This window comes from Dasypus novemcinctus, chromosome 12 (genome assembly GCF_030445035.2).
Source record: "Dasypus novemcinctus isolate mDasNov1 chromosome 12, mDasNov1.1.hap2, whole genome shotgun sequence".
NCBI classification, from domain to species: Eukaryota; Metazoa; Chordata; class Mammalia; order Cingulata; family Dasypodidae; genus Dasypus; species Dasypus novemcinctus.
Genome location: NC_080684.1, coordinates 22,404,909 through 22,431,820, shown reverse-complemented (window position 1 = coordinate 22,431,820; position 26,912 = coordinate 22,404,909). Strand labels below are relative to the sequence as shown.

The 26,912-nt window shown below is 41.5% G+C and overlaps 1 protein-coding gene across 2 annotated transcripts; it reads right to left on the bottom strand.

The window, feature by feature from the left end:
* Positions 1-8,160: 8,160 nt before the first annotated feature.
* On the bottom strand, positions 8,161-24,928 carry PYM1 (PYM homolog 1, exon junction complex associated factor). Of its 2 annotated transcripts, none has more exons than XM_004466079.5 (3): positions 24,706-24,928; positions 9,489-9,582; positions 8,161-9,080 (listed from the first exon to the last, which is right to left on the bottom strand). In XM_004466079.5, exons 1-3 carry the CDS (start codon positions 24,740-24,742, stop codon positions 8,597-8,599), a joined length of 615 nt encoding a protein of 204 aa, XP_004466136.1. In that variant the 5' UTR covers positions 24,743-24,928; the 3' UTR covers positions 8,161-8,596. The 2 variants fall into 2 exon arrangements, with proteins under 2 accessions (XP_004466136.1, XP_004466137.2); XM_004466080.5 differs by lacking the exon at positions 24,706-24,928 and adding an exon at positions 24,205-24,310.
* Positions 24,929-26,912: the final 1,984 nt, after the last annotated feature.

The window sequence follows — 26,912 nt, the reverse complement described above, 5'->3', positions numbered from 1 at the left end:
ACTTTTTACTTTCTGCGCATCTATATATTGGTTAACTTTAAAAATAAATAAATTTTATTGATACATATTAGTAAAGCATGTAATTCACCCAAAAAAATAAAGAGAATTAGTTATTGAACTAGGTCTCAAAAGATAATGGTATTTGGTATAAATATATTGGTTAACTTTTTAAAAATGTATTATTTTTTAAAAAATTTATCCCCCCCTTCATTGTTTGCACTTGCTGTGTCTGTTCGTCTCCGTTGTTGCTTTTAGGAGGCCCCAGGAAACAAATCTGGGACCTCCCATGTGGGAGGGAAGTGTCCAATTGCCTGAGCCACCTCCATTCCTGCTTTTTCTTCTTGTGTCTCCTGTTGTGTGCGCTGTCTTCTTTAGGAGACACTGGGAACCAAACCAGGGACCTCCCATGTGGTTGGCAGGAGCTCAATTGCCTGAGCCACATCCACTTCCCTTAGTTAACTTTTATTAAAATAATACAGGGAAGCAGATTTGGCTCAATGGATAGAGCATCTGCCTACCACATGGGAGGTCCAGGGTTCAAACCCAGGGCCTCCTGACCCGTGTGATGAGCCGGCCCACGTGCAGTGCTGATGCACACAGAGTGCCATGCCACACAGGGGTGTCTCCCGCATAGGGGAGCCCCCCGCACAAAGAGTGTGCCCTGTAAGGAGATCTGCCCAGCACAAGAAAAGCACAGCCTGCCCAGGAGTGGCACCACACATGTGGAGAGCTGACGCAGCAAAATGACACAACAGAGACACAGATTCCCAGTGCTGCTGACAAGAATACAAGTGGACACAGAAGAACACATAGTGAATGGACACAGAAAGCAGACAACTGGGGGGGGGCGGCGGAATAAATAAAAATTAAAAAAAATAATACAGAAAAAAATTTTAAGAATAATCATAAGTTTCTTCTTTAGTTTAAAACACTAATAAAGATTTGAAGAGCAGAGAAGTTGTAATGATTAGCTTTGAACAGGGGTGATACTTGTCGAACAGGTGAAAGGAAAGGCAGAAAAGAGGGAAGGTGGAGGAAATATGCTTAGTGGTTGCTGAAGAGGACCCGTGTGGGTTTAGAGGCTCAAAAATTTGGGGAAATTTTTAAAACAACTCTTGTAGAGAAAATAATCAAGATGTGACACAAGATTAATAAGAGGATTGCTGCCTGCAGTGAGAACACAGGTAAGTTGAGACAGGGTGAATCAAGGACAGGCTGAGTCAGCACCGTTAGATGTCTTTCTCACTAGCAGTCAGCTGCACAGGAATAGCATGAGTGAATTTTGTGCTGTAGAGGTCATCTTTGAACGGGCTATGTGGTCCAGGTAGTGCAGGAAGCCAAAGAGGCCAGGAGGGAGATGACAGGGGAATAAGGAGGTGTCAGTGGGAGGGTGTAAGGGAAGAGGCAGAGGATATAAAGGTCAAAGTCTGAGGTCCGAGAAGAGGATTCCTGATGTTGAGTGCAGCAAGTTGGTGTCATTCCAAGCAGTAACAAAGTCCAAAGTCTGGCTAGGCTGGTTGGTGGCTGATGTGGAGATAAAGATCATTAGATGTGAGGATGTTCATGAATTGTGAGGCCCGGGGTTAGAAATGTACTTGTTGAAGCACCAGGAATATAGCTGTAGAAAGGAAATCTGAGCTGTAGGTATCAAAGTAGTGGAAGAAGATAGGGAGTCCCTGAGGTTCAATACATTGGCCCCTGGTAGAAAGAGCTGAGAGGAAGTGAGAATGGGTGATATGGTTATCAAAAAAAATTGTACACAAACAATAACCTGTCCATTGGTCCCTAAATGTCGGTTTTGCAGGGCTCCATCTTTGGCCCTCTTCTACAAATTCTCCATAGGTGGTCATATCTGTTCCCCTGCTTTCAATTCTCACCAGCAGGCAGATGATTCCAAAAGCTATTCCTCCAAGCAAAATCCAAATTTCCTACTCCCTTTTGGACAGTTCCTCACAGATTACCTGCAGACACCCAAACTAAATCCTTCCAAAACCAAACAAATTACTGTTCTTCCAGAAATGTCGGTATCTCTGTATCCCCAACACAGTAAAGACAACTACCATTCATTCTCTATCCCAAATAAGAAACCTTGACTTCCCTTTGATTTCACCTGTCTGCCTCAGCCACCACATCTAACTGGCAGCCATCAACTCTGATGATTCTACCTCCGAAACTTCTTCCAAATATTTATTGCCTCCCCCTTTCCTGCTGCCACCAACTTAGTTCATGTCTTCATCACCCCTTGTCTAGACTGTCACAGCTGCCAGACAGCGAGGAACTACACAGTACCCACCCACTTCCACCCCTGCTATTGTTCAGCCCAGGCTCAGGCTAGTTTCTCATGCTCTTGTTTCTTCTTTGGCAGAAGGCCTCAGGGACCCAGTCTGCATTCCTGGCTGGTTTAATGCTGTTGCCACTCACGCTTTCTTTGGAAGTTCTTTTCTCCAATACCTGACTGTGCAGTAGGATGTGCTCTTCCCAGATCTTGAAGCACCCAGGTTTTCACCTATAGGAGTTTTTACTAATAATCATTTAAAGGCAACAGGCTGGGAATACAAAATTCATTTATACCTCCCAAGTCTTACAGTCTATAGTTTTGGATCACTTGCTTGTATGATGACAGGAGCTGGGACAGCTCTCTACTTTTTTCCTGCTTTTCAGGTTCTGTTAGGGGCAGAAAATACACTGATCTTTATGGAGGCCCCATTCTTGGAGCATGGACCTAGAGGGAGAATCAAAAGATGCTCCTGTGTCTGGAGTGGGTATTTTGAGAATAGTTTAGACTGTAGAACTCCCACCTCCATGGGCCTGGACCCTTGGCAGCAGAGGTCTCCTTGGGGCATTTTCTCTGCCCTTCTAACTGTTCTCAGCCTTCAGACTCTTTCACTCCAATTAGATTCTTCCTGGACAAGAGTTATTTTTCCCAAAGACATCTGGTCATGGCACTCCCCTTTGAATGCTTCCCATTGCCTATAGGATGAAGCCCCAAATTCTTAGTAAGACATTCACAGTCGTTTGTCTTGTGACTACCGGTCCACTTCCCTGACCTAGCCACCCTTTTCTCAGACACAATGTTGTTTTGTCTCCTTTATGCCTTTACTTCTCCCCTGACCAGGATGACTCTCCTTCTCCTGCTCTACAAGATGAATTCCTGCTGATCAGATGCAAAGCCTCTCTGAACTTTCCAGGCAGAACAAATCTCTCCTTTCCCCATGCTCCCATTCCTCCTGTGCTCCCATACCCTTACAGCACCCATGCCATGCATTGTAGGTAGTTGGTTATGAGTCCTTCTTTCTGGCTAGAATGTGAGCTTCCAGAAAGGAGGTGCCAAAACTCATTGAAGTTTATGTTCTCCTGGCCTATAGAAGGCTCTTGAATAATGCTGAATTTAATCAATTCCTATGACTTTTTGCTTTCCATAAGAAGAGATCCTTTAACATCCCGTCTCCCTTCCTTTCAGCTAATTCTGTTATCCTACTCAGTCAGTGATTCATCTTGGGGTATAACCTCCATCCCTTCCATTGCAGTTTAGCATTTTCTTTGATCTCCAGGGGAGAATGGAAAGCAAGCCAGATCCTTGGGAGATGAAAATACTGATAAAAGATTGTACTCTCTCAATCCCTGATTCTCTATTCTCAATTTCAAGGCCTAGGTTATAGCTGGAGAGAGGAGAGAGAAGAGAGATCTAGATGTCTCACCTGGAATGCCCAAGACCCGGAGAGAAAAGATTACCTAGAGGAGTAAAACTATATGCTTTTTTCCAAAACATACATATTACTCCTGTTGGTTCTGTTTCCCTGGAGAACTCTGACTATACAACCCCTCATGGTACCACCTTATGTTAAGAAGAAATGAATACATGGGTCCTGACCCCTGAAGGAAATGGTAAGTTCTAAAATAGCTCATTTCCAGATCCCTAGAATCCTTGCTCTTCATACATTAGGAGATCATGCAAGGAAGAGAAAAATGCCAAATGAACAGTAACATAGGCTCTGGAATAGAACAGGAAGTCAGGGGCTAATTTACTTCTCCATTACTACAAGCATCCATTGGGGAAATGATTACACTAATATCTTTCTATTCCACCCATTCCAAATATAGGGACCAGAAGGAGATACCTCAGCCCCTCAATAGTGATTGTATCAGTGGCTTTCAAACTTGTTTTCCTAAAACCCAAGATAGGAATATATCTTATATTCTAACCCAGTACTTCCATAAATATATGCATATATATGTAACTGAAGCAAAGTTATCACATCATATTCACCCTTATTAAGTATCAAGCTCTGCTATTTTCTATTATCACCTATTTAAAGAAAATACTACTGGTCACAACTTTCTAAATTGATTTCATGATGCACATTTTTAAAAACATACATTAAAATTTTCTTCTTAAATCAAGCAATTAATATTAATTTTATGTAAGGAAATGTGCCCCCGAAAAACTGAAAGCAAATTCATCGTGTATCTCTCATGTTGCCAAGCCCTTGCACATACTTGCTCTCACCTACCTTTCTTTTTTTTTTTAAGGATTTTATTTATTTATTTATTTCTCTCCCCCCCCTCCACCCCGGTTGTCTGTTCTCTGTGTCTATTTGCTGCATCTTGTTTCTTTGTCCGCTTCTGTTGTTGTCAGCGGAGCAGGAATCTGTATCTCTTTTTGTTGTGTCATCTTGTTGTGTCAGCTCTCCGTGTGTGTGTGTGGCACCATTCCTGGGCAGGTTGCACTTTCTTTCGTGCTGGGCAGCTCTCCTTACGGGGCGCACTCCTTGCGTGTGGGGCTCCCCTACGTGGCAGGGCACTTCTTGTACGCATCAGCACTGCACATGGGCCAGCTCCACATGGGTCAAGGAGGCCCCCGATTTGAACCACAGACCTCCCATGTGGTAGATGGACGCCCTAACCACTGGGCTAAGTCCGTTTCCCATCCCCTACCTTTCTTGAAATGCTAGTCATGCCTACTTCAAAGCCAACTAACCATTAAAACTTTCCCCAATGAGATTCAATGGTTTCTTTTTTACATCTCCCTCAACACCTTGCTGCTCCTTCTATCATAGCATATAATTCTTTCTGCCTAGGACTTAGTGAGTTATATGACTTAACTTTCTTAAGTGAAGGTTCCACAATGTATACATCATTGAATCCTTCCACTGACAAGCAAAGTGACTGACAAGGCCCAATAAGTATCAAAGTAAACTTTTATCTAGCCATTAAAGACCCAGGAAATTTAAAGTATAGCGATGGTAACTCCTTTTGCCTTAATAATGATTTTTAAAGTACAAATTCGTAAAAACATCTGAACTTAAAATACTTACAGGTAAGTCAATTAAATCTTATTTATAATGTCCTTACCAGGGTTAACTTGGGCCATTGGTATCACATTGAGATGTCTATTCAAGTCCCCATTAACTGTTCAGCTGTGCAAGGCACAAATTATTCCACATCTTCGGTTTCTACACATAGATGTGGCCTCAGTCACTAAAGAATATTTGAAAATTTACTATTAGGCATTGAGAATGCAATGATGATAAACACAGTCCCACGGGCTATTGGAGGTAATGCTCTAATGAGGAGGAGAGCTGACAAAGAGGCATGACAACATAGTACAATAAATACCACTATAAAGCTAAGTGCTCGGTATTGAAGAAGAAAATAAGAAAGGCACCTAAATTAATATTTGAGGGTAAGGGAAGGTTTCCCAGTGATAACATTTTAGCTGAGATCAAAAGGCTAAGAAAGGGGGAAGCAGAATCACCAGTGGTTAGGGTGTCCGTCTACCACATGGTAGGTCCACGGTTCAAACCCCAGGCCTCCTTGACCCATGTGGCACTGGCCCACGTGCAGTGCTGATGTGCGCAAGGAGTGCCGTGCCACACTGGGGTGTCCCCCTCATAGAGGAGCCCCATGTGCAAGGAGTGTGCCCCGTAAGGAGAGCAACCCAGCACGAAAGTTCAGCCTGCCCAAGAATGGCACTGCACACAGAGAGCTGACACAACAAGATGACGCAACAACAACAAAAAAGAAAGATTCCTGTGCCACTGACAACAAAAGAAGTGGACAAAGAACACGCAGCAAATGTACACAGAAAACAGACAGCTGGGGCGAGGGGGGGCGGGAAGGGGAGAGAAATAAATAAATCTTAAAAAAAAAAAAAGGCTAAGAAAGGGAGTGGATGGGGCTCAAGCAGATGAGCGCCTGCTTACACACGGGAGGTCCCAGGTTCAGTTCCTAGTGCCTCAAAACAAACAAATAAACAAAAACAACAGGGAAGCAGACATGGCTCAACTGATAGAGTGTCCGTCTACCATATGGAGGGTCCAGGGTTCAATCCCCAGAGCCTCCTGACCCATGTGGTAAGCTGGTCCATGCATAGAACTGCTGCGGGCAAGGAGTGCTGTGCTGCGTAGGGGTGCCCCATGCCCAAGGAGTGCACCTTGCAAGGAGACCTGCCCCACATGAAAAAAGCGCAACCTGCCCAAGAGTGGTGCCACACACACACAGATGGAACAAAAGACACTAGTTTTCCAGTGCCACTGGATAATGTAAGCGGACGCAGAAGAATACACAGTGAATGGACAGAGAGAGCAGACAATGGGCAGAAGGGGAAAGAAATAAATCTTTAAAAAACAAAAAAACACCGGCAGACTTGGCCCAGTGGTTAGGGCATCCGTCTACCACATGGGAGGTCCGCAGTTCAAACCCCAGGCCTCCTTGACCTGTGTGCAGCTGGTCCATGCGCAGTGCTGATGCGTGCAAGGAGTGCCCTGCCACGCAGGGGTGTCCCCCACGTAGGGGAGCCCCACGCGCAAGGAGTGCACCCAGTAAGGAGAGCCGCCCAGCGCGAAGGAAAGTGCAGCCTGCCCAGGAGTGGTACCACACACACGGAGAGCTAACACAACAAGATGACGCAAGAAAAAGAAACACAGATTCCCATGCCGCTGACAACAACAGAAGCAGACAAAGAAGACGCAGCAAATAGACACAGAGAACAGACAACTGGGGCGGGGGGGGAGGCGCAAGGGGAGAGAAATAAATAAATCTTTAAATAAAAAACAATAAACAAATGAAAAACCAATTTAGGGGAAAAAACCAACTCAGTGTTTGAGTGTCAGTTTCCCATATATGAGGTCCCAGGTTCAATCCCCAGCCCTAAAAAAAAAAAAAACAAAACTGAGAAGGAGTTGATTAGGGAAAGGGGGTAAGGAAGAACATTCTAGGCAGAGAGCATAGAGTGGGACCAACAAGGATAAAGGACTAGGGCTCAGAGAGAATATGGTTTACCTGACGAACTGAATGTAGATATGTATAATTGGAGCACAGAGTTTGACCAGAGTTTGGAGAATGGCAAGAAATGAGGCTGGAGAGTTAAGAAGGGCCAGACAATAGGGAAGCTTATGTGTCAGGCTAGTAACTTCAAACTCCTGAGATGGTTCATTTTAACTGACTTGCCCCTCCCTTGGTAATTATGATGGCCAGAAAGAAAGACGGTGATAGTGAGAGTGTACTAATGAGAAAATATGCAAGAATTAAAGGACAGCTCTTTCTGGTTGTAAATTCCTCTACCGGAGAGGGCTTCCCACTGCATCATTAGTTTGCCCCATAATGGTGACATATGAGAAGCTGAAATTTCAAAAGAGCTGCCATAGGTGAAACTGCGAAGTAGGTCAAGATTATCTTCAGAAAAGAACAGGAAGGTGGAAGCTGAGATGGCTCAAGCCATTGAGCACCTCCCTCCCACACGAAAGGTCCCAGGTTCAGTTCCCAGTGCCTCCTAAAAAGATGAGCACATGACAGACGATGAGAGCAGACCGCGAGTGCAAAACAACAAGGGAGTTGTGAGGGGGATAAATAAAATAAATCTTAAAAAAACACCCCAGGAGGTACAGAATCCCAATGGCTAGCAGTACAATAATGACAGGTACATATTAACAAGGCACATTAAATTTGTTCTAATTTTCATTTGATTATAATACCAATTTCTGTTCAATGAAGTCTGAGCAAACATACATAGATATCAGTGTTGCTAATTTGGTCATATGTTAATAATTTTTCAACATTAAAGGGACCATTACTCCCAATACCTGTCTTCCTGTGCCAATCAGGAGCTGAAAAGAAAGAGGCAAAGCCAGATTTATCTACTTGAGTTTATTCTCGTTCTTAAAAAAAAAAAAAAAAAAAAAAGAGAGAGAGAGAGAGAGGTAAAGGAAGAGAGATGACCCATAAACACTGTGAACAGGAACCAAGACTCCAAGACTTGGCCATACTCTCCCTACCTGCAACCTCAGCTTTCCAAGAGATTCCCACCCACCCAATTTTCTTTTAAACAAAACACCCAAACCAGCAGCAAAGGTACGTGGGGTAGTCATTGAGATTTGGAACACTGGGAATGAGAGGCGCAAAGTTCAAAAAATAGGAGTTGGAAAGAAAAGGGGAGGAATGAGGGAAAGGCTGGGCTCTGGAGGACAGAACTGGGCAGCGAGAGGTGGAGTGAGCCAGTGTGGGGGGTACCCATCCTGACTGCTGCCGCCCGCATTCCCCAGGACCCCAAAGAGCCCCATGGTTTGTTCTGCAGTCCATTCCCTACGCCCCAAAGGCCTCACAGGCCTAGCTCCAAGTCCTCCAGCTCCTCCTCCAGCACCCTCCTCCTTGCCAGCTTCTCCAGCTGCTCTTTGCTGGGTTGACTTATCTCCCCAGCCTGGATCCGCTGCTGCAGCTCTTCCACCTGCCGAAGCTTCTTCTTGAGATTCTTTATCTTCTTGGCTTTCTCAGTGGTGGCAGCTAAGTCGGGCTGGTCAGTGGCAGCTGTAGGGGCTGCCCGGGAGCCCTGTGGACCACTGGGGTGTTGGGTTGTCTCTCCCAGGGATACCTTATCGAGAGTCCGGCTCAAGGCCTCTGCCTCCCCTTTCTCTTGCTGCTGCCGCCTCTTCTCCTTCCGCTTTAGGTTGCGTTTGGCTGTCTTAGAGAGGCCTGGTTCACCACCTTCGGGCCTGGATGGGGTGGCAGGGACAGTGGCTTCAAGGTTCAGCCCTGGGGGCAGTTCCGGTTTACTCTTAAAAAACTTCACATACTTATTCTCATACCTGCAAAGAACAGAAGATTTCAACTCAAAGTATCACTGACTTTTGGAGTCCTTTTCTTAACTATCCAAACCACTTACTCTAATCACATTCCTGTTCCTTTCCACTTTCTATAGACCCTCTACAACTTTCCTCTGCTCTGCAGGAGATGTTTTGGGAGAGCCTCTGGGACCCAAAGCTCTAGATCTCTAAATGCTATCTGGAGGCTCTGATGAATAGAGGTCAGGGGAAACAGGGTTAGCCATTCCTAACCCTCCCTAATCCCTTGGATCCCAGTTCGCTCCTCTCCTTTCTCAGGTAGTTGTCTTTCCCTCTTCTACTTCTAAGGTGCCCAGGAGAGTCTTCAAAGGCACACATGTAATATTCTGTAGGGATCCCATCAAATACCCCTCCTCAAACCTAACCACGCACACTGGGACTTCCTCCTGGGGCACGTAGCCTTCTTTCACCTTCCGCTGCTTCCGCCAGGTCCCGTCAGGTCGCTGTGTAGAGGCGATATACTTGCCTGAAATGAGAAAAATTAAGTTGGAAAGTTACTTTATTTTCAAACATTTCCCAAGATAAAAGAACACACAGATACATGCAGCTTCCCTCACCTGCATCCCTCCACCAAATCCAACCATTAAAGCACCCTTTCTTATTACAAAACTCAATCTCTCTCCTTAATCAACTATTTACCAAGGACCTGCTATTAAAAAAAAGAAAAGAAAAAGAGAAGTGGATGAGGCTCAAGCAATTGCGCTCCCACTTACCACATGAGAGGTCCCGGGTTCACTTCCCGGTGCCTCCTAAACACAACGACCAAAACAGCAAGCTAACACGACAGGCTGGCGTGCAAGCTGGTACAACAAGAGACACATAGAGGAAAACAAAAAGAGAGACACAATAAAGCAGGCAGCAGAGGCGGCTCAAGTTGATTAGGCACCTCCCTCCCACATGGGAGATCTCAGATTTGGTTCCAGGTGCCTCCCAAAAAAGGAAGATGAGCACACAATGAACAGACACAGCAAATGCAAATAACTAGGGGGTGGGGAAAAATAAATAAAAATAAATCTTAAAAAAAAAAAAGCAGTATGCTAGGGTCAACAGAGAATACATGGTATAACACACCATCCTTGCCCTCAAGGAGCTAATGTTTTTATAATGTCGTTGGCAAGATAAGATAGGCACTGAAAAAAATGGTTTAAAAACCCAAGATAACAGCATGGAGACAAAATAAAAAGGCAGTAAATGAAAAAAAAGGTTAAACGGAGGCAAAAACAAGAACCATAGGAGGGAGAGATGGCCAGAAAAGACTTCATAGAGATAGGGAAATTGTACTTAGATGGAACTTTAAAAATAGAGCAACAACAATAAAAAGAGACAGACAAAAAACAACCAACAGGGAAGCGAATGTGGATCAAGCGATTTGGCTCCCATCTACCATACAGGTGGTACAGGGTTCAATTCCCGGGGCCTCCTGGTGAAAGTAAGCTGGCCCGCATGGCAAGCTGGCCCAAGCAGAGAGCTGGCGCAGCAAGATAACGCAACAAAAAGAGCCACAGCAGAGAGACAATAAGAGACACAGCAGGCGGCGGACTTGGCCCAGTGGTTAGGGCGTCCGTCTACCACATGGGCGGTCTGTGGTTCAAACCCCGGGTCTCCTTGACCCATGTGGAGCTGGCCCATGAGCAGTGCTGATGAACGCAAGGAGTGCCCTGCCACGCAGGGGTGTCCCCCGCGTAGGGGAGCCCCGCGCGCAAGGAGTGTGCCCCATAAGGAGAGCCGCCCAACGCTACAGAAGGTGCAGCCTGCCCAGGAATGGTGCCACACACACGGAGAGATGACACAACCAGATGACGCAACAAAAAGAAACAGATTCCCGCGCCGCTGACAAAAAACAGAGGCGGACAAAGAAGACACAGCAAATAGACACAGAGAACAGACAACCAGGGTGTGGGGGGAGGGGAAATAAATAAATCTTAAAAAAAAAAAAGGGAACAGAAAACAGGCCAACAGGAATCCATATTATAGACATAAAAGTACACATACACAAACAAAGAATATTGTTGCATTATTTAAATTAGCAAAAAGCTGGAAGCAATTTCAAAAGCTATGAATAGAAAAATGAATAGATTTGGTTCATCCCATACAATGGCACAGCATGTAGTAATTAAAAAGTGTTAAATTAAAAGGTGAGTAAATGAACAAAATGTGGTGTATATATATATACAAAGAATATTGTTCAGTCACAAGAAGGAATGGAGTTCCGATGCATGTTATAACAAGGATGAACCTTGAAGACATCATGTTAAGTGAAATAAGCTAGGCACAAAAGGACATATATTGTATGATGACATTTTTATGCAATTATTAGAATATGCAAATTCAGCGACAAAAAGTAGATTACAGGTTGGGGAGGAAGGGAATGGTGAGTTAATGCTTCATGGGTAGTTTCTGTTTGGGGATGATGGAAAGTTTTGATAACACACGACAAAACTGTGAATGTAGTATCACTGAATTGTCCACAGGAAAGTGGTTAAAAAGGGAAATTTTACATTGTATATATGCTATCATACATACAAAAAAAGGAATGTGTTGATCTAAATGCTAAATGTACTGACCTTGAATGCTATTCATGAAAAATTAAGTAAAAAAGCAGGTGGCAGAATAGTTTGTAAAGCAGCAGAACCTTTATTCCAGGACCCCCTCTGCACTCTTATTTTGTAAAATTACGCATTTTATTATCTAGTATTTAAAAGTCACATTCATTAAGGTCATCATAAAAGTCTTTAAGTACCAAGAAGCTTACAATGCCAGAAACAGATTTTCCAAAATTCTAATTTTCATTTGAAAGCTTGAATTTTATTACTGGCAAAAAATACTGTTAGTTGTTTTCCTGAGATGACTGGCTTGCTTCACCCGTTTTCAGGAAAATGGCTATCAGATAACCCAAGAATTAATTATACTTTGTCAGTGGTTCTTTTAAGTCAAAATGGTGTCTCATGAAAAGGGAAGCTTGTTTAGCTTACAACTCAATCACACAAATGCGTTTCCTTGAGACAACCATCTCACTTCAGTATACCTCAGAGGTGTTCCATGCTTTCTTCTCATTTAGTCACAGAAAACATTAAAAAGGTAGGTATTCAAGGGTTGGATTTTAGAAAATTAATAATTTTTACTGCTTCATCAAGAATACTCTTAGGGGGATGGGGGGTATATGGGGACCTCATATTTTTTTATGTAACATTAAAAAAATAAAGACAAAAAAAGAGAATACTCTTAAATGAAATTGGCATCATTTACAGCATGTGGCAGTAAAGAACACAATCACTTGTACAGTTCAGTGCCACCGCCTTGATTCTTCCTACGGAATCAGCAGTTTCACCCCTCATTGTTTTTGCATTATCAATGTAAATGTCAACATAGTGAAAAAAGCAAGTAACATCTTAGTATTATTATAAAAATATCTTTGCTTACAGACCTCCTAAAAGGGCCTTAGGGACCTCCAGGGGTCCTGGACCACACTTTAACAACTGCTGGTTTAGAGTAGTGTTCCATTTTTATTGGAGGAAAGGGGAGCACTTATAAAAGCCAATGCAGTATGTGCATAGGGACAAAAGAAAGGTGTGGAAGGACACATACCAAGCCTTTGATGCTAGACTCCTTAAGGAGGATGACCTGGAGGAATGGTAGAAACCATTAACTAATATGTATACACACACACACATATATATATACTTGTTTTGTATTACTTTTATTAACAAATACAAAGTATTACTTTTGTAAAAAAAATTACGAAATAGAAGATTTTTTAAAAGAAAAGTAAAAAGTGTAGGCTCTTCACTTGGATTGTATATTGTTACATGAGCTGTTTTTTTGTTCAAATGCAAATATCATTAAATTCAAACTAAAAAAATTGTTAAAGAAAATAGGTAAGATTTGACAGTGGAGGGTAAGGCAGAAAGAAAAAATAGGAGCAAAGGGGCTCAAACATGAGCCTTGGGCATGGGCATGGAGTATTTAGAGAAAAGAAAATAGAGGGGTTCAGGTAAATCATATATTTCATCTTAGGTAAGCCAGGTTGGTAAAAATAAAATGGGACCAGATTTTAGAAAGCCTTAAAAACAAGGTATTAAAAAAAAAAAACGTGGACTTTAGTGCATAAAAAGAACCACAGAGTATATTTTTTTGTCTAGCTACGATAGACAGGGCTTTGGGTTTATTAAAGACCAAAATCCTTCCCTGGCTTTCAACAATTTAGTTGAAGCAAGATATAACTTCTCAAATACAGGTTATACGGCAAATGAGGGAAGCAGTGGCAAAACGTGCTTCCTGAGTTTAGAAACAAGAATAAAAACTGATTGAGGAAAAAAATGAGAGGCTTCATGGAAGGAGGACTGAGACTAGAGCTAGCTTTTGAAGAAAGATTCAAACTAAAGTAAATGAGAAGGGAGCCAGAATGGGTTCTAAACAGCTCATTCTAAAAAAAAAATCAGGATGGAAACGTATATAGCATGTTTAGCAGAAGGTGAAAAGAAAAGTTTGGCTGAACCAGAGAGCTGGTGCAATGGAGAGAATGTTGAGACTCTGAATGCCAGTTAAGAAGTTTAATATCTGATACATAGAACGCACTCACAATAAATACTGTCAAATGAATGCTTTTATCCAAAGCAGTGTTTTAGGGCAATTAACCTGCACAAAGAGAAGGTAAATTGAAAAGGGAAAACTCTGGAGACTAGGGGAACCGGTTAGGAAAAGGATGGTAATAATCCTGGCAGGAAGGGCAGGACTGGCTGGTACAGTGAGAATGGAAAGGGATTGGTGCCAGGTATGTTATCAAAGTATCAGCAACACTCAGTAGTTCACTACGTGGACAGCTGAGAGGGCCAGCCGAAGATAATTCAACACATTTTGTTTTAGTAATCCCAATCTTGAGAATTTAGTATAAGGAAATCGTTCTGATGACACGGAGGTGGGGTAGGGGAGGGATAAAAGAAAAAAAAAGTGAGGGACAGATAATTGTGAAAACTATATGGCATTATCTATAAATAGCTAAAACTTAACAATGACCTTCACATTTAGGAATGACTCAATTTACATCTATTGTAAATTATGACTCATTTTACATCCATTGAAAAATGATGATGGTGGAAGAATACAAAAATATATCATGTAAAACATGTAAAATGTCATATATATAAACCATGATTTCAACCATTAAATATACATGCTTGTAAATCTAAAGAATATGCAATATTGAAAATGTTGTGTTGGGGTGTTAAGGTAACAGTTTTTTTAAAATTCCCATTCATGTTGTTATACTGTGGATTTTTAAAATATGCGACTCTAGGTTTCAAGTCAACGTGTGTTGGAAAGTGAAAGGTTCATAGAGCAGAGTTAAATTTACTTTTGACCAAGTGATTAACAGATTTTATGCATATAGCATCTGTTGTGATCAATGGAAGAGGAATACGATTTATGACAAGGGGAGGGGGAGTACAGTTATGAGGAAAAAGGACAAGTATATATTAAGGTACAGGGTACAACGTGAGCAAAGGGAAAAATCAGACTAGTCACATCACTACTTAAAATTCTTCCTGAACTCCTATTGCCCTAAAGATAATAATTACATGTAGGATAGAGCAGCACACAAAAGCCCTTCTTGACCTGTCTCCAGCCTTACAACCTAGCCACTCTCACTCTCTGCTCCAGCCACTGAAATACTCATAAACCCCACCCTGACTTGTGCTTCTATTCTTTATGCCTCTTTGCTCTTGCTTCCTTTGGTCTGAAAGATTTTCCTCACTTAATTTCTACTGGCCTTTAAAGGCCAAGTTCAAGTATAAACTCCTCAGTAAAGTCTTCCATGCCTTCCCCACTCCATGCCAAGTTGGAAGCTGCCCTCTGTGCATCCACAGCACCTGTCTTAGTCTTTATCATGCTCTAATGCTTACTGCTTGCTTGAGAATAGGGACTGTGTCTTCAATCTTTATAGCAAAGGGCCTGACCCACAGAAGACAGTAAACATTGGTTAAATTAATGAATAATTAAAATATCATAATTAGGCAAGTGTAAGAATCCAGTACGTTTTTGGGGACAGAAGGCATAGAGATAAATTAGTAAGGAGGCCAGAGGTAAATTAGTCAGCATATGAAAAACCTCCAATCTCTGCTACCTTTGGACATCTCTCAGATGTAGAAGGAAACTGAAGGCCAATAAAAGTACAGGTGATTGGTTCAAAGCAACATTTAAAGATGATTAGCCTGAAAACGAGTAACATGGACCAGAGGTGGAGAAAATGAATGCAATAGCTACAGTGTAAAAAGACCGACTTAGATGGTCTCGCTGGGTCCTGAAAGGAAAATGAACGAGATATTCATCATGAAGACTAAGTCAACAGATCTGAAGACTGTCAAGATTTGAAGTAGAGGGGAGATTATACAGTGGTTTTAATCTGGTGCTTTGCACATGTACTATTTGATTTTCAAAACACACCCATGGATAGGTCGGGCACATGGTAATAACATTCACACGTTCATTTTAAATGTTTATTGAGCACTTACTGTTGTGCCAGGCATTGTAAGAGGCACTAGGGATACAACAATGAACAAAGCAAGCAAGGTTCTTGCTCTCTTGTACTATACATTATAGTGAGGAAGTTGATAAACAAGCACACAAATAATTAAACTAATTAGAGTATCAGTCTTGAATGTGGAAAATTTGGAGAATAAAAACCACTTACACAAAAATAAAGTCCAAAGAAGACAAATTTGTTAAAATAACTAACTCAACTCTAGACAAGCAGTGTTTTACACGGAATTGGGGAATAAGGGACAATATTAGAAAGATATATATTTAAGTTAATTGCATATAGATTATAGTTGAAGGCTTAAGCCTAGTAAAGATGCAGTGTGAGGAATGGCAGGGCAGAAGCTTCTTGAATGGCCATCCTGTTGGGAAGCCCTCAGAGATACAAACAGCCCATTATCACAAAGGAGCACCCATTTTATGTTAGGTTGGTTCCATCCTCAGGCCTTCAAAGCATCCAAGGGTGAAGTCAAAAAGAAGGGAGAGGTATGGCGTTCCCACCCCTAGAAATAAAAACCAAGGGCAGAATATCAGGACTTTCAGTAACATCTCTGAGAGAATCAGAAACTACAGATTAGGGACTACTACTGTAAAAATTATATAAACTTTGTTATTTTCCCATGTCTGTTTTGTAATCCTAACCTTGTTTCCTTAAATCTCTTAGCAATAAAATGCTTAAACTGAAAAGGGTCTTGTTTTCAGGGTAGCAGGAAGATGGTGAAGAGATAGCATAGTTGGCTTGGGAGCAGAATCCCGAGGAGTTAGGTGGAAGTAACAGTTAATGGTGTATTAAATTCCTGGGGCCTGCTTAATAAGAAAGACCTGGATCACAGATCTGGGCCTGAGAATGGTTATCAGGTCCAACAATTTTAAGATCTAGATGTGGTTTCCAACATAGCAAAAATGTAAAAAGATAAGATCAGAGTTGGAGGAATGACCTTGGAAAAATGGTCACAATCACTTTCTTGGAAAAAGGTGCTGGCAACAACAGAAAATGACTGGTAGGAAAGGAGAACCAGCACGAGCTATGCTATGGAGAATAAAAGACTTAAGTAAAACAAAGGGCAAAAAAAACCCACAAAAATGCAATAAAAGTCATAAGTACCCTAAGAGACAAGGATACATACTGATAGAAGAGATTTCAAGGGAATAAATAACCATACCAGTTTGGTGGGGGAAGGAGAGAGGAAACCAGGAAAACCTCAGGGTTTACAGCATAGGTGGTATTAATAACAACATGGCTAATATTTCTGTAGGCAGTGATAGGAAGGAAAAGGACATTCCAAGAAGAGAAACGACAATTAAAATTACACCAGTGGGAAACTCACAGTATATTAAAAACAAAGAGAGAGCATTTATTAAGTACCTAACATTATACCGGGCACTTTACATACACTATCTTGTTGAATCTAGATAACAGGTACATATTATTTCTAGTTGAGGAAAGTCTTCAAGAGGTTCAGGATCCAAGATCACAAAGGCAGAAAGTAGCTACAGTTTGAACTCAAATCTGACTCCAAAGCTTATGCATCATTACACTGAATTTTCACTTGTCCTATATTATATAGCCCAGTTTCTTAAGCGGACATAGGCAGAGACATAGTATATGAAAACATTATCATGAAAAGCAGTATGTGTCCATATTGGAGAGTAGCAACTTGAATATAAGAGTGAATGGCCCACATGTAAATTTGAGAGTCAATTCCCAAAAGAGAATAGTAGTTGGGTGATGAGTGGGCACCTTGGGGTGGGAGTGGGAAGTGACTGCAAGTGTGAATGCACATTTTGGGGGTTAATGGAAATGTTCTAAAATTTTATTATGATGATGGTTGTACAACTCTGTAAATTTACTAAAAGTCATTGAACTGTACAATCAAAACAAGTGAATTTTATGATATGTAAATTATGCCATAATAAAACTGTTAAAATAGTAGCTAACCCTTCATTGAGTGCTTGGTTTGTGTCAAGCACAATGTTCAGTGTTTACATATATTAACTCATTTCATTTTCACAACTCCATTAAGTATTATTCCAGTCTTACAGACTGAGATATTTGATAATCTTTCCCAAGTTACAGTTCACATTGCAGCAGAGTCTGAACCCAGGGTATGGGTTCCAAAGGCCATGCTCTTTACATTATGATTTTGTATTGTTATAAATGAAAAAATATACAAAAATGTTCAACTTCGCTAATAATGAAAGGAAAAACAAATTTAAACAATTAAGTATCATTTTCATCTACCAGAAGTAGTAAAATTTCCAAAGATGAAAATACCAATAAGTCAAAGAAGTGGTGTAACCAACATGCTCATATATTGCCAGTGGTAAAATCTTTGTAGAAACATATCAAGAGAAAAGAGGATAATCCTATTATTTAGCAGCATTTCCCAAAGCTTTTGTTATAAAAACATGACTTCCATAAGACATTAATAGGCATTACCCTCCAAAAATTGTTAAATATGTTTGGGAAATTCTTGGCTAACCACAGAAAAAATACTGTTTTTGCTCTTAAATGCAAGACTTCTCTCAGTTAATATGTTCTTATTCATGTGAATATCCAAGATGGGAAAAAGATTTTTGTGTATCCCAAATATATTTGACCACTGAAGCCTTATTTTTATTTTAGTTGTTATTTATTTTATATAACACATCTCACAGGACTACAAAGACTTCTCGGTATCATTTTTGGTATTAAGTATGATCCCAATTATGTTAAATATACATGTGCGAAGAAAGAAAAACTACAAAGAAATATTAACTAGTTATCTCTGAATTCTAGAATTATCTATCACGCATGTGATTTATATTTTATTCTACTTAAGAAAATTTTTTTCCAAATTTTCTACAATGAACATGAATTAATTTTATAATAAAATTATTAATATAAATAAACATCTGTACCCTCCAACCTAGTAATTCTATGTCTGGTAATTCTAGCCTAAAAAAATAACCCTAAAATACAAAGGTTTATGCACAAAAATATTCATAGAGTTCTTATAACAAAAATCATGGGGAGGAGTGAGTGTAACTCAGTGGTTGAGTACCTACTTCCCATATACAAGGTCTTGTGTTTGATCCCTGGTACCTCCTAAACAAACAGACAAACACAAGAAAACCACCTCTCACTGGGGAGCAGCTGTAACTGAGTGGCAGAGCACCTGCTTCCTATATACAAGGTCCTGGGTTCAAGCCCCAGTACCTCCTAAAAAAAAAATTTATATACATAAAATCCTAGAACAATCTAAAAGTCCATTAACAGAGGAAAGATAAGATAGGACACATCCAAACAGTAAAACATTCTGCTGGTATTTTAAAAGATTTTTACAAAGAGTATTTACTAGCAAGGAAAATCATTTATATCATAAGATTAAGTAAAAAAGCAAGATATAAAAATGTATATACATGGGAGCGGATGTGGCTCAAGCAGTTGAGTGCAGGCTTTGTGGGAGGTCACGGGGTACTCTCCCGGGCCTCCTAAAAACAAAAGAACAGACAACAAACAAACAAACGAAAAACCAACTTAGGGGAGCTGATGTAGCTCAGTGGCTGAGCGCCAGCTTCCCACATACGAGGTCCCAGGTTCAATCCCTGTCCCCAGTACAAAAAAATATATAAACGATCTGATTTCTGGCATTAAAAAATGCACATAAAATATAAATTGGAAGATATATGCTGAATTTAATGATGGACTCTGAGTTGATGAATTATATTGAACAAAAATTACCTAACTGGAGTGGTGGGTATATTAGATTAGAGTTCTCTATTATTTTTTTGTTTGTATTATTTTTAAAACTGCCCTGTAAACTTGAAATTATTTCAAAATAAAAAGTTTTTTTAAAATTACTAATTAAATTTGTACTTAAGGAGAAATAATTCAGTAGTAGCCTGTCAAATGAATTAGAACAGAGAAAGACTGGAGATAGGAAGACTATTTAGGAACCTATAGCCATAGCTGTGGTATAAAGGAAACTACAATTTTATCAGGCACTTACTATAGCCCAGTACTATGCTTGGTACACTGCATATGTAATCTCTTCTAAATCACACAAGAACCTTTACATAATAGTATTAATTACAGAACCATTTGTTAAGTACTTGCTATTTGCTAGACATGTACACTATTTAAATTTTAATTCCCACAATAATCCTATGTTGTAGGAGTTATTATTTCCATTTCATAGATGAGAAAACTAAGGCTTAGATAAAAATTCCCAAGATCTTATAGCTAAGAGTAATGAAGATGGGTAAGGTAACAGTAGCAGGACTAGAAGAATGACATTTTGACAACTAATGTGTTTGGGGACAGGGGGAAGGAAGGGGAACAAGAGGAATAAAAGATAAAAAATGATACCCCAATAGCAAAAAGCACACCTCACACCCATTTTGGCTTCTAATACCCTTTTCCAATTAAAAAAAAGGAACCAGGGTTCCTTGGCTGCCTTCAGGACTGAAGCAGGAAATATACAAGATAAGCCTAGAGCACCTTGTAGTGCCAGAAAGTAAAGAAGCCTATTTGATGGCTTTATGTCTAAGGGACACTGAAGCCAAATGAAAGAGCTCCCAATGGTCAAAGCTGGAACACACGAGCAACAAAATAAATAAAAAGAGTATTGTATTGCTGTGCAAACCGGATTTGTTCTTCAAAAACTGTCAGCAAATTGCGCCTAACCCTAATTTTTTTTTAAGGAAAATAAAAACATTACTTATGAGTTTTGGTTTTTTTTTAAATGTAGAAAAAATTAGCAAGGTAATGCCTTTGGTATCTCTTTTTAGCTTTTTTTTTTTTTTGCAGATCTTTTGTAACATGCAAAATTTTATACAGCTTTTTTTGTATAAAGTCTCATGTCCCTTGCTAAGAAAAAAGATAACATTGTGTTATAACATACAGTGTAAGTATTTATGAGTCCATACTGACATAAATAGTAGAATAATAAGTGGGGAAAAGAAATAAATCTTTTGTGCAGAAGAATTCCAAATAATTTATGTAGCTATGCTATCCTCAAGGAGGAGGAGCATAATTCACCAACCCATAAGTAAAGGCTGTGCATAGTGACTTCCTTCCAAAGAGTACAGTAAGGGAAGGGAGAAAAAAAGAGTAATTTTATAGTGGAGAATCCTTACTAATATTGCCTCAGCCAGGTGATCATGATCAATATCAACAATGAAAATTCACTGTGATACTATGGACCTTTGATAGGCTGTGATGAAAATACACTTTACCTCTGTGGTCTTCTTTCCAAAAACCCAGTCTAATCATGAGAAAATCATCTGATAAATTCCAATAGAGGGGCATCCTACGAAATAACTGACCAGGACTCCTGAAAATGTCAAAGGTCAGCAAAACCAAGGAAAGTCTGAGCCTAAGGAGACATGAGAACTAAATGTAATGTGGTATCCTGGACGGGATCCTGGAACAGAAAAAAAGACATTAGGTAAAAACAAAAGAAATCTGTATAAGCTATGGTCTTTGGTTAATCATAATGTAGCAATATTAGTTCATTAATGTAAGATTAATAACAGGGGAAACAGGGTGTGACATATGGGAACTCATTATACCATCTTCTCAATTTTTCTGTAAATCTACAGAAATCTTGGGTTGGCTAGAACAATGGTGCATTTAACAGAAATAAGAAAGAAAAACTGATTTTCATTTGGGTCAGGTTGGGTTTGAGGTAAACACATCCAAGAATAAAAGATATTCACCAAACAATTAGAAAATAGCATAGGCAACTCAGGAGAGACGCTGTGCTAGAAATAAAGACTGCAAAGAGTTAAGGAACAAATAAGCTGTAACAAAATGGGTATGCCAGGTATAGATCTGATATTCAAGAAATCTGGCTATGAACAGGAAAGAAATAATGGTAAGTCTTAATTTTTCAGTGAAATAGAAAGTGAGATCATCTGCTGTGAAAGGGAGAATTATAAGAGGGTAACAGAGAGCTGGAAAAGGTTGGGAAAAATAGTCATGGAAGAATGGAAGGAAATAAGGCCAAAGAAATGGAGCAAAGCCATGATCCTGGCAGAAGTTAGCATTAACTTATATTACACTAAATCCGCTAGCTTCTGTGCCTTTTCTCTAGCAATGTGTTGGCCAAGAAAACAGCTGACAGGTATGATTCAGGACAACAGAAGTTGACAATGGTCGCACAACACGGAATTAATACCACTAAACTGTAAACATAAAAATGGTTAAAATGATAACCATTATGTCATGTCTATTGCTAAGTAAAATAAAATGGCCACCTGCATTGGGTGTTGCCAGAAGACCCCTTTCCAAAAAGGGTTTGTCCAGACAGCAAAACAATTGACCTGCAGAGGTATTTGTGGAAACAACACAGGTTACAGGGTTGCTGATAAGCAACACCTGGTGAAAAACTTGCTTGTCCAGTAGAGACAGCTTATCAGAATGGATAAGCATACCATACTAATCAATGTGTTTCTACTCCCCACTTAAGGAACCTCCCCCCATATAAAATGAAATTTAATGTCAGCCAATAATAAAATTTCCTCACTTGCTTCATGTTTCCCTGGTTCCCCCATTATGAGATTTCTCTTTCCACCCCCTCGGTAGAGCTCCCTTCTACCTTCTAAATAGGATGCTGTCTGATTCATGAACCACTTAATAAAGCTGTGAGATTCGAAATTGCATGCAATGTTTTTCTTTTATCAATATTTTTACTACAATTAAAAATATATATATATATAAGTGCTTGCTTAGTATAGAAGATAAAAATGAAGAAACAATGAGGGTAATATCAAGTGGCTGGTCACAGAGGTCTAGCTGGGAATGTCAAAGGTGTCATGAAAGTGCTGGTAGACTTGGTGAACTGGGAAGGGTCAAGAACCAAAGAGCATAAGGAGGGCAAAAAGCTGGTTCTGTTGTTGTGACTGGTTAGAAGGTTAAAGTAAGTGATGGGGAACACCTGAAGGGGAAATAATATCATAGTGAGATCCAGGCTGCACTGATCCTGATGTGTAGCTGATTTGAAATACAAAGTCAATGGTATGCTGGGAAACTATGAGATCAGAATATTCCAAAGGTGCTAGTGACACTGAGGATGACAGCAAGAAACAGAATGGAGAGGGAGAAAAAAAAAAGATGCAAATGGTCTGGGTCCCTGTGGGCAGATGATGGAATTTAGGTTTTAGAGAAAATGCTTTAATTGTACAGCAATACCTTAGGGCTAGAGTGACAGTGGTAGATCAATGGTCTGGAAGTAGTAAAGGAAAGCAGTCTGATTCCTTCTTCTCTTCCACACAACAGAAGATACCGCCAGGTGGGAGAGAAGGGCAAGATGTGACATCTAGATTTTCATGAAGTCAAGATAAAGAAAACGGTTAAAGAGAAGTGAACTGGACAATAATGGTAATTTCAAAGTACACATTAAAAGGAACTAGTTGATGAAGGACCTACAGGGTAAAAAAGTAGGAGGAGAGATGTAGCACTTTGAAATGTGAGGTTGTGAAAAAGTAGCAGAGACCTGGGTTGTCATTAGGACCATAGAGGTTCAGGATAAGGAACATGGAGAGCAGCAGAGCAAGAGGCATAACTGACATTTTAAGAGAGATGGTGTGTACCACAAGAAATGCAGTGTAGCTTCTACAGAAGACTACACATACACAATGAGGGTAACAATAACAGTAACACCTTCCACTTACACAGAGTTTTACAAATTGTTTTCACATACATTAGCTTATTTGATCCTCACTGGGTATTACTATGCACATTTTTCTACCGATGAAACGATTAGGATGGGGCAAAACCATGATGACAATCATGATTCTCAGTTTACAACACATAAACCTCACATACATAGACACTTCAGCCCCTCAGGCAGCGAGGCTGGACAATCTTTTCTAGCCAGAAGGAATAGTGGGTTCTATCAATGTGTAAAAGGACTTAAGAGAAAGGCCACTAGACACCTTCCTGTTTATCTTCTCCCACCTTCGATCCTCTCAACCCTTTGGCCACCACCGGAGAGGGCAGAGAAGGATGGCACCAAGGAGAAAACCCAAGCTGAGAGTTATACTAGGTTCATCTTCCTTTCACACCTCTGCACCTCAGTGACCCAACAACGAAGATGAAGGAGAGAGTGGAAAAAGCGTTATGTAGTAAATGAAGTCTTCAGCGGATACAGCTTCCAAAAAAAAAATTAAAACGAGGGGTGGAGTAGAGCAGAATGCAAGCATTGCTAAGACAAGGGGGAGGGGAAGAGAGGAAGGGCAGGAATTGGAGGGAAATGAGAAATAGGAGCCCCCAAGGCTAGGGAAACCAAAAAATGTGGGTGCTCTGACTGATGGAGAAAAGGTAAGGTCCTGGAGCCGGGACCAGCATTGAAGGACCCCAGGGTTTAGATGACCGGAAGCAAAGACCCCCAAACACAAGACCAGAAGGGGGCGCAGGTGACACCCCATAGGAGAGAATGAATGGGGAAGGCGGTCCGGGGGGCGGGGCAAAGGAGGGGCCCCGGGATGGGCGGGGCACAGACCCCTTTCCAAGCCCGAACCCCCGTCCCGAGAGCCCGGGGAGAAGCGGCTCCGCGCCTCCCGCACTCACCGCCGGTCTCGTCAGTTACATAGGGAGTCGCCATCTTGAAAATGCAAACCACTTCCGGCGTGAGAGGGCTGGGGTCCCGCCCCCTCCCCACCGGAAGTGGAGTCTTAAGGGTAGCAAGCCACCATCTTAAATCTTAAAGGGAGAGTGTACCATTTCATGGCCGGGGAGTGTAGGAGGAAAAGGGCGCGAGGCCCTAGTGCACACGGAAAAGGGTGTGTGTGTGGGGGGGGTGGCGTTGATAAAAGAGAAAAGGAAGAAAATTTAGGTCCTAGCCTGCACTCTCGTCAGCGGCTTGGGGTCGTGGGCTGGGGCGGGACGGGCAAATTCCCAGACCGCATTGGGGAGCACGTATGTTGGTGGGGCGAAGGAGGATCCCATCTAATCCTTAGAAGCTGGAGAGGTCGAAATAGCGGGCCAATTTCTCTCAGTCGCCCAGCTCAACCCTCCGACAGAGACCCGCGAGAGAGGCGTGCAAGGCAGAGGGTGCTGCGGGCCAGTCACCTGTCCATGCGGCCTCAGGGTTGCCAGCGGTTTCCATGGCCGAGGAGGCGGCCAGGCGGCGAAAAGACTAGATCACAAGTTTGTTCCGATCTCCGACCTCGGGAATCTCCTCGCGCTGGACCCCAGGGTCAGAGGGCAGGGCGAAGGCTTCTGGGCGGACCAAATTAGTATTCTAATTAACCTTGTCCTGGTCTTCCGGCGTAAGGGATCGAAGGCGGGGCAATTCGTCAATAATCCGGACCTGTTCAGTCACCTCTATTTGCGGTCCAGCGCTGTCCTGTGCCTCCCTACTCTTTTTTTTTTTTTAGGTGAATATACAATTTATTTAACATTCATTACGATATATGCAATATGGCAGCAGAAGCCCTGGAACAAGAGATGGGTGAATGGAGAAATACTGGTGACCACTTCCAACCCTAGGCTGCATGTTCCATTCAAAACAATGGCAGTGGCTGGCTAGGAACTTTCAAACACTTTGAAATTAAGTCCCAGAAATTTTCTGGGGCCACGGCTTGCATTCCTTTCCACCTCTACTTCCATAACCTCCACCAGTTGTCCAACTGAAAAGATCTCAAAAAGTCTCATTTGAAAACTGTTTGCGGGAAGCGGGTGTAGCTCTGTGGCTGAGTGCCTGCTTTCCATGTAGGAGGTCCTGGGCTCAATTCCCGGTACCTCCAAAAACAAAGGAAAACAAAACAAAAAAACTGATTTGTATGTTATTCCCAGTTATTGGAACTGTTCTGACACTGCCATTCTTAACCTGTCTTCTTTCTCTAATTGGGCCTCAGTTCTGCCCCCTCTAGCATCCTGTCCTTAGCCTTGTTACTTACTAATAATTAAAAATGAGAGTGTAAGATGAAGTCTCTAAAAACTAGTGGGAGGTATCGGTCTCGAATACAACATGAGGAGAGGTCTCTGCAGCTTCAGGGACTCTTTTGAAGGAGTCCTAAAGCAGTCCCTGCTGACTACCTAACCATTATCTTCAGGCCCCCTTATACCCCCAGACATCCTGTCTCTGCGCTGGGGTTAGACAGGAAGTGAAACTCAACTGACTGCCTAGCAGCCTTGACTGGGACCCAGCCCTGGGCCCCGGATGTGGCCCCCCACCCTGAGGAGGAAGAGGGGAAGAGGAGGCCGGGGAGAACAAAGCTGTTGTTTTTTCCTCTCCCTTTGTTCGTTGTGGTTTCTTTCTTTCTGATTTTTATGATGTGGTTGATTAAAGAAATGAGCACCTGGAACTGTAGGCATTAGACGCCTCCTCATTAGATGTTTCTCAGCCTTGCTTCTTCCACCCCCTACCAGTAACTGACCTGAAAGTGAGATGGAGCACTGATCCTAAAGAAGACACAAAGAGATCTCGAGTAAAACTGATTCCACTTTACTCCTTATTAGAAAGATCACCTGACACTCATCTTTGAAGTCCCCGCAAAATGTCTAACTTTATATAAGGCACATCTGAGGATGATGGAGTGAGATGCACAGGTTATACTTAGGGTGGTATCACTGCAAGTATTCTTCGCAAGGAAAGCTATGTACCTTAAGGATTAGTATGGTTCCAGAATTTCTATATGAAGCATTCAAGGGCAGGAAATTGGTTGGAAGAGGGGTTAGAGGACTTGTTCTTACATATATTGCTTATTTGCTTAGAGAGACTGAACAAGGAGACTTTACAAACACACACCCAACAGGCCGCTCTAGTGCAGCTCCTAAACTGCACTGTGTCATTGGCTATCCTGCAGAACTAAATACAGGACTTGGTGTGTTTTAAGTAGATCCTCAAAAAGTGTTGAATGTATTACTAAGGAGGCCAAATATAAAGGGGACATGAAACTTTGCTAACCGTGGAGAAAATACTGTTAGGCTAAAGGGTGGGGAGTAGCAGGCAGGACCTTTGTCTTTAAAATTGCAGGTTAGACTGGGAAGGGAGACAGGAGCAAAGAGACAGACTCTCTCCAGCCCCTACCCCAGATCTCCATTTCAGACACAACAATACTCCCAACTCTCCTTTCAACCACTTTATTACTCAGAAGCTTCATTTCTGACCAAAGTATGGGAGTCTTTTCTAACAAGCCTGTTTTGGAAACCATCAGGAACTGCTTAGATCCCTCTGCTTCCACTAGAGGGCCTCATGTATTCATATCCTCTGCTCCCCAACCCCCACCAAAAGTACGTATATATGATACGTGTATACCCTTCCAGTCAGACTT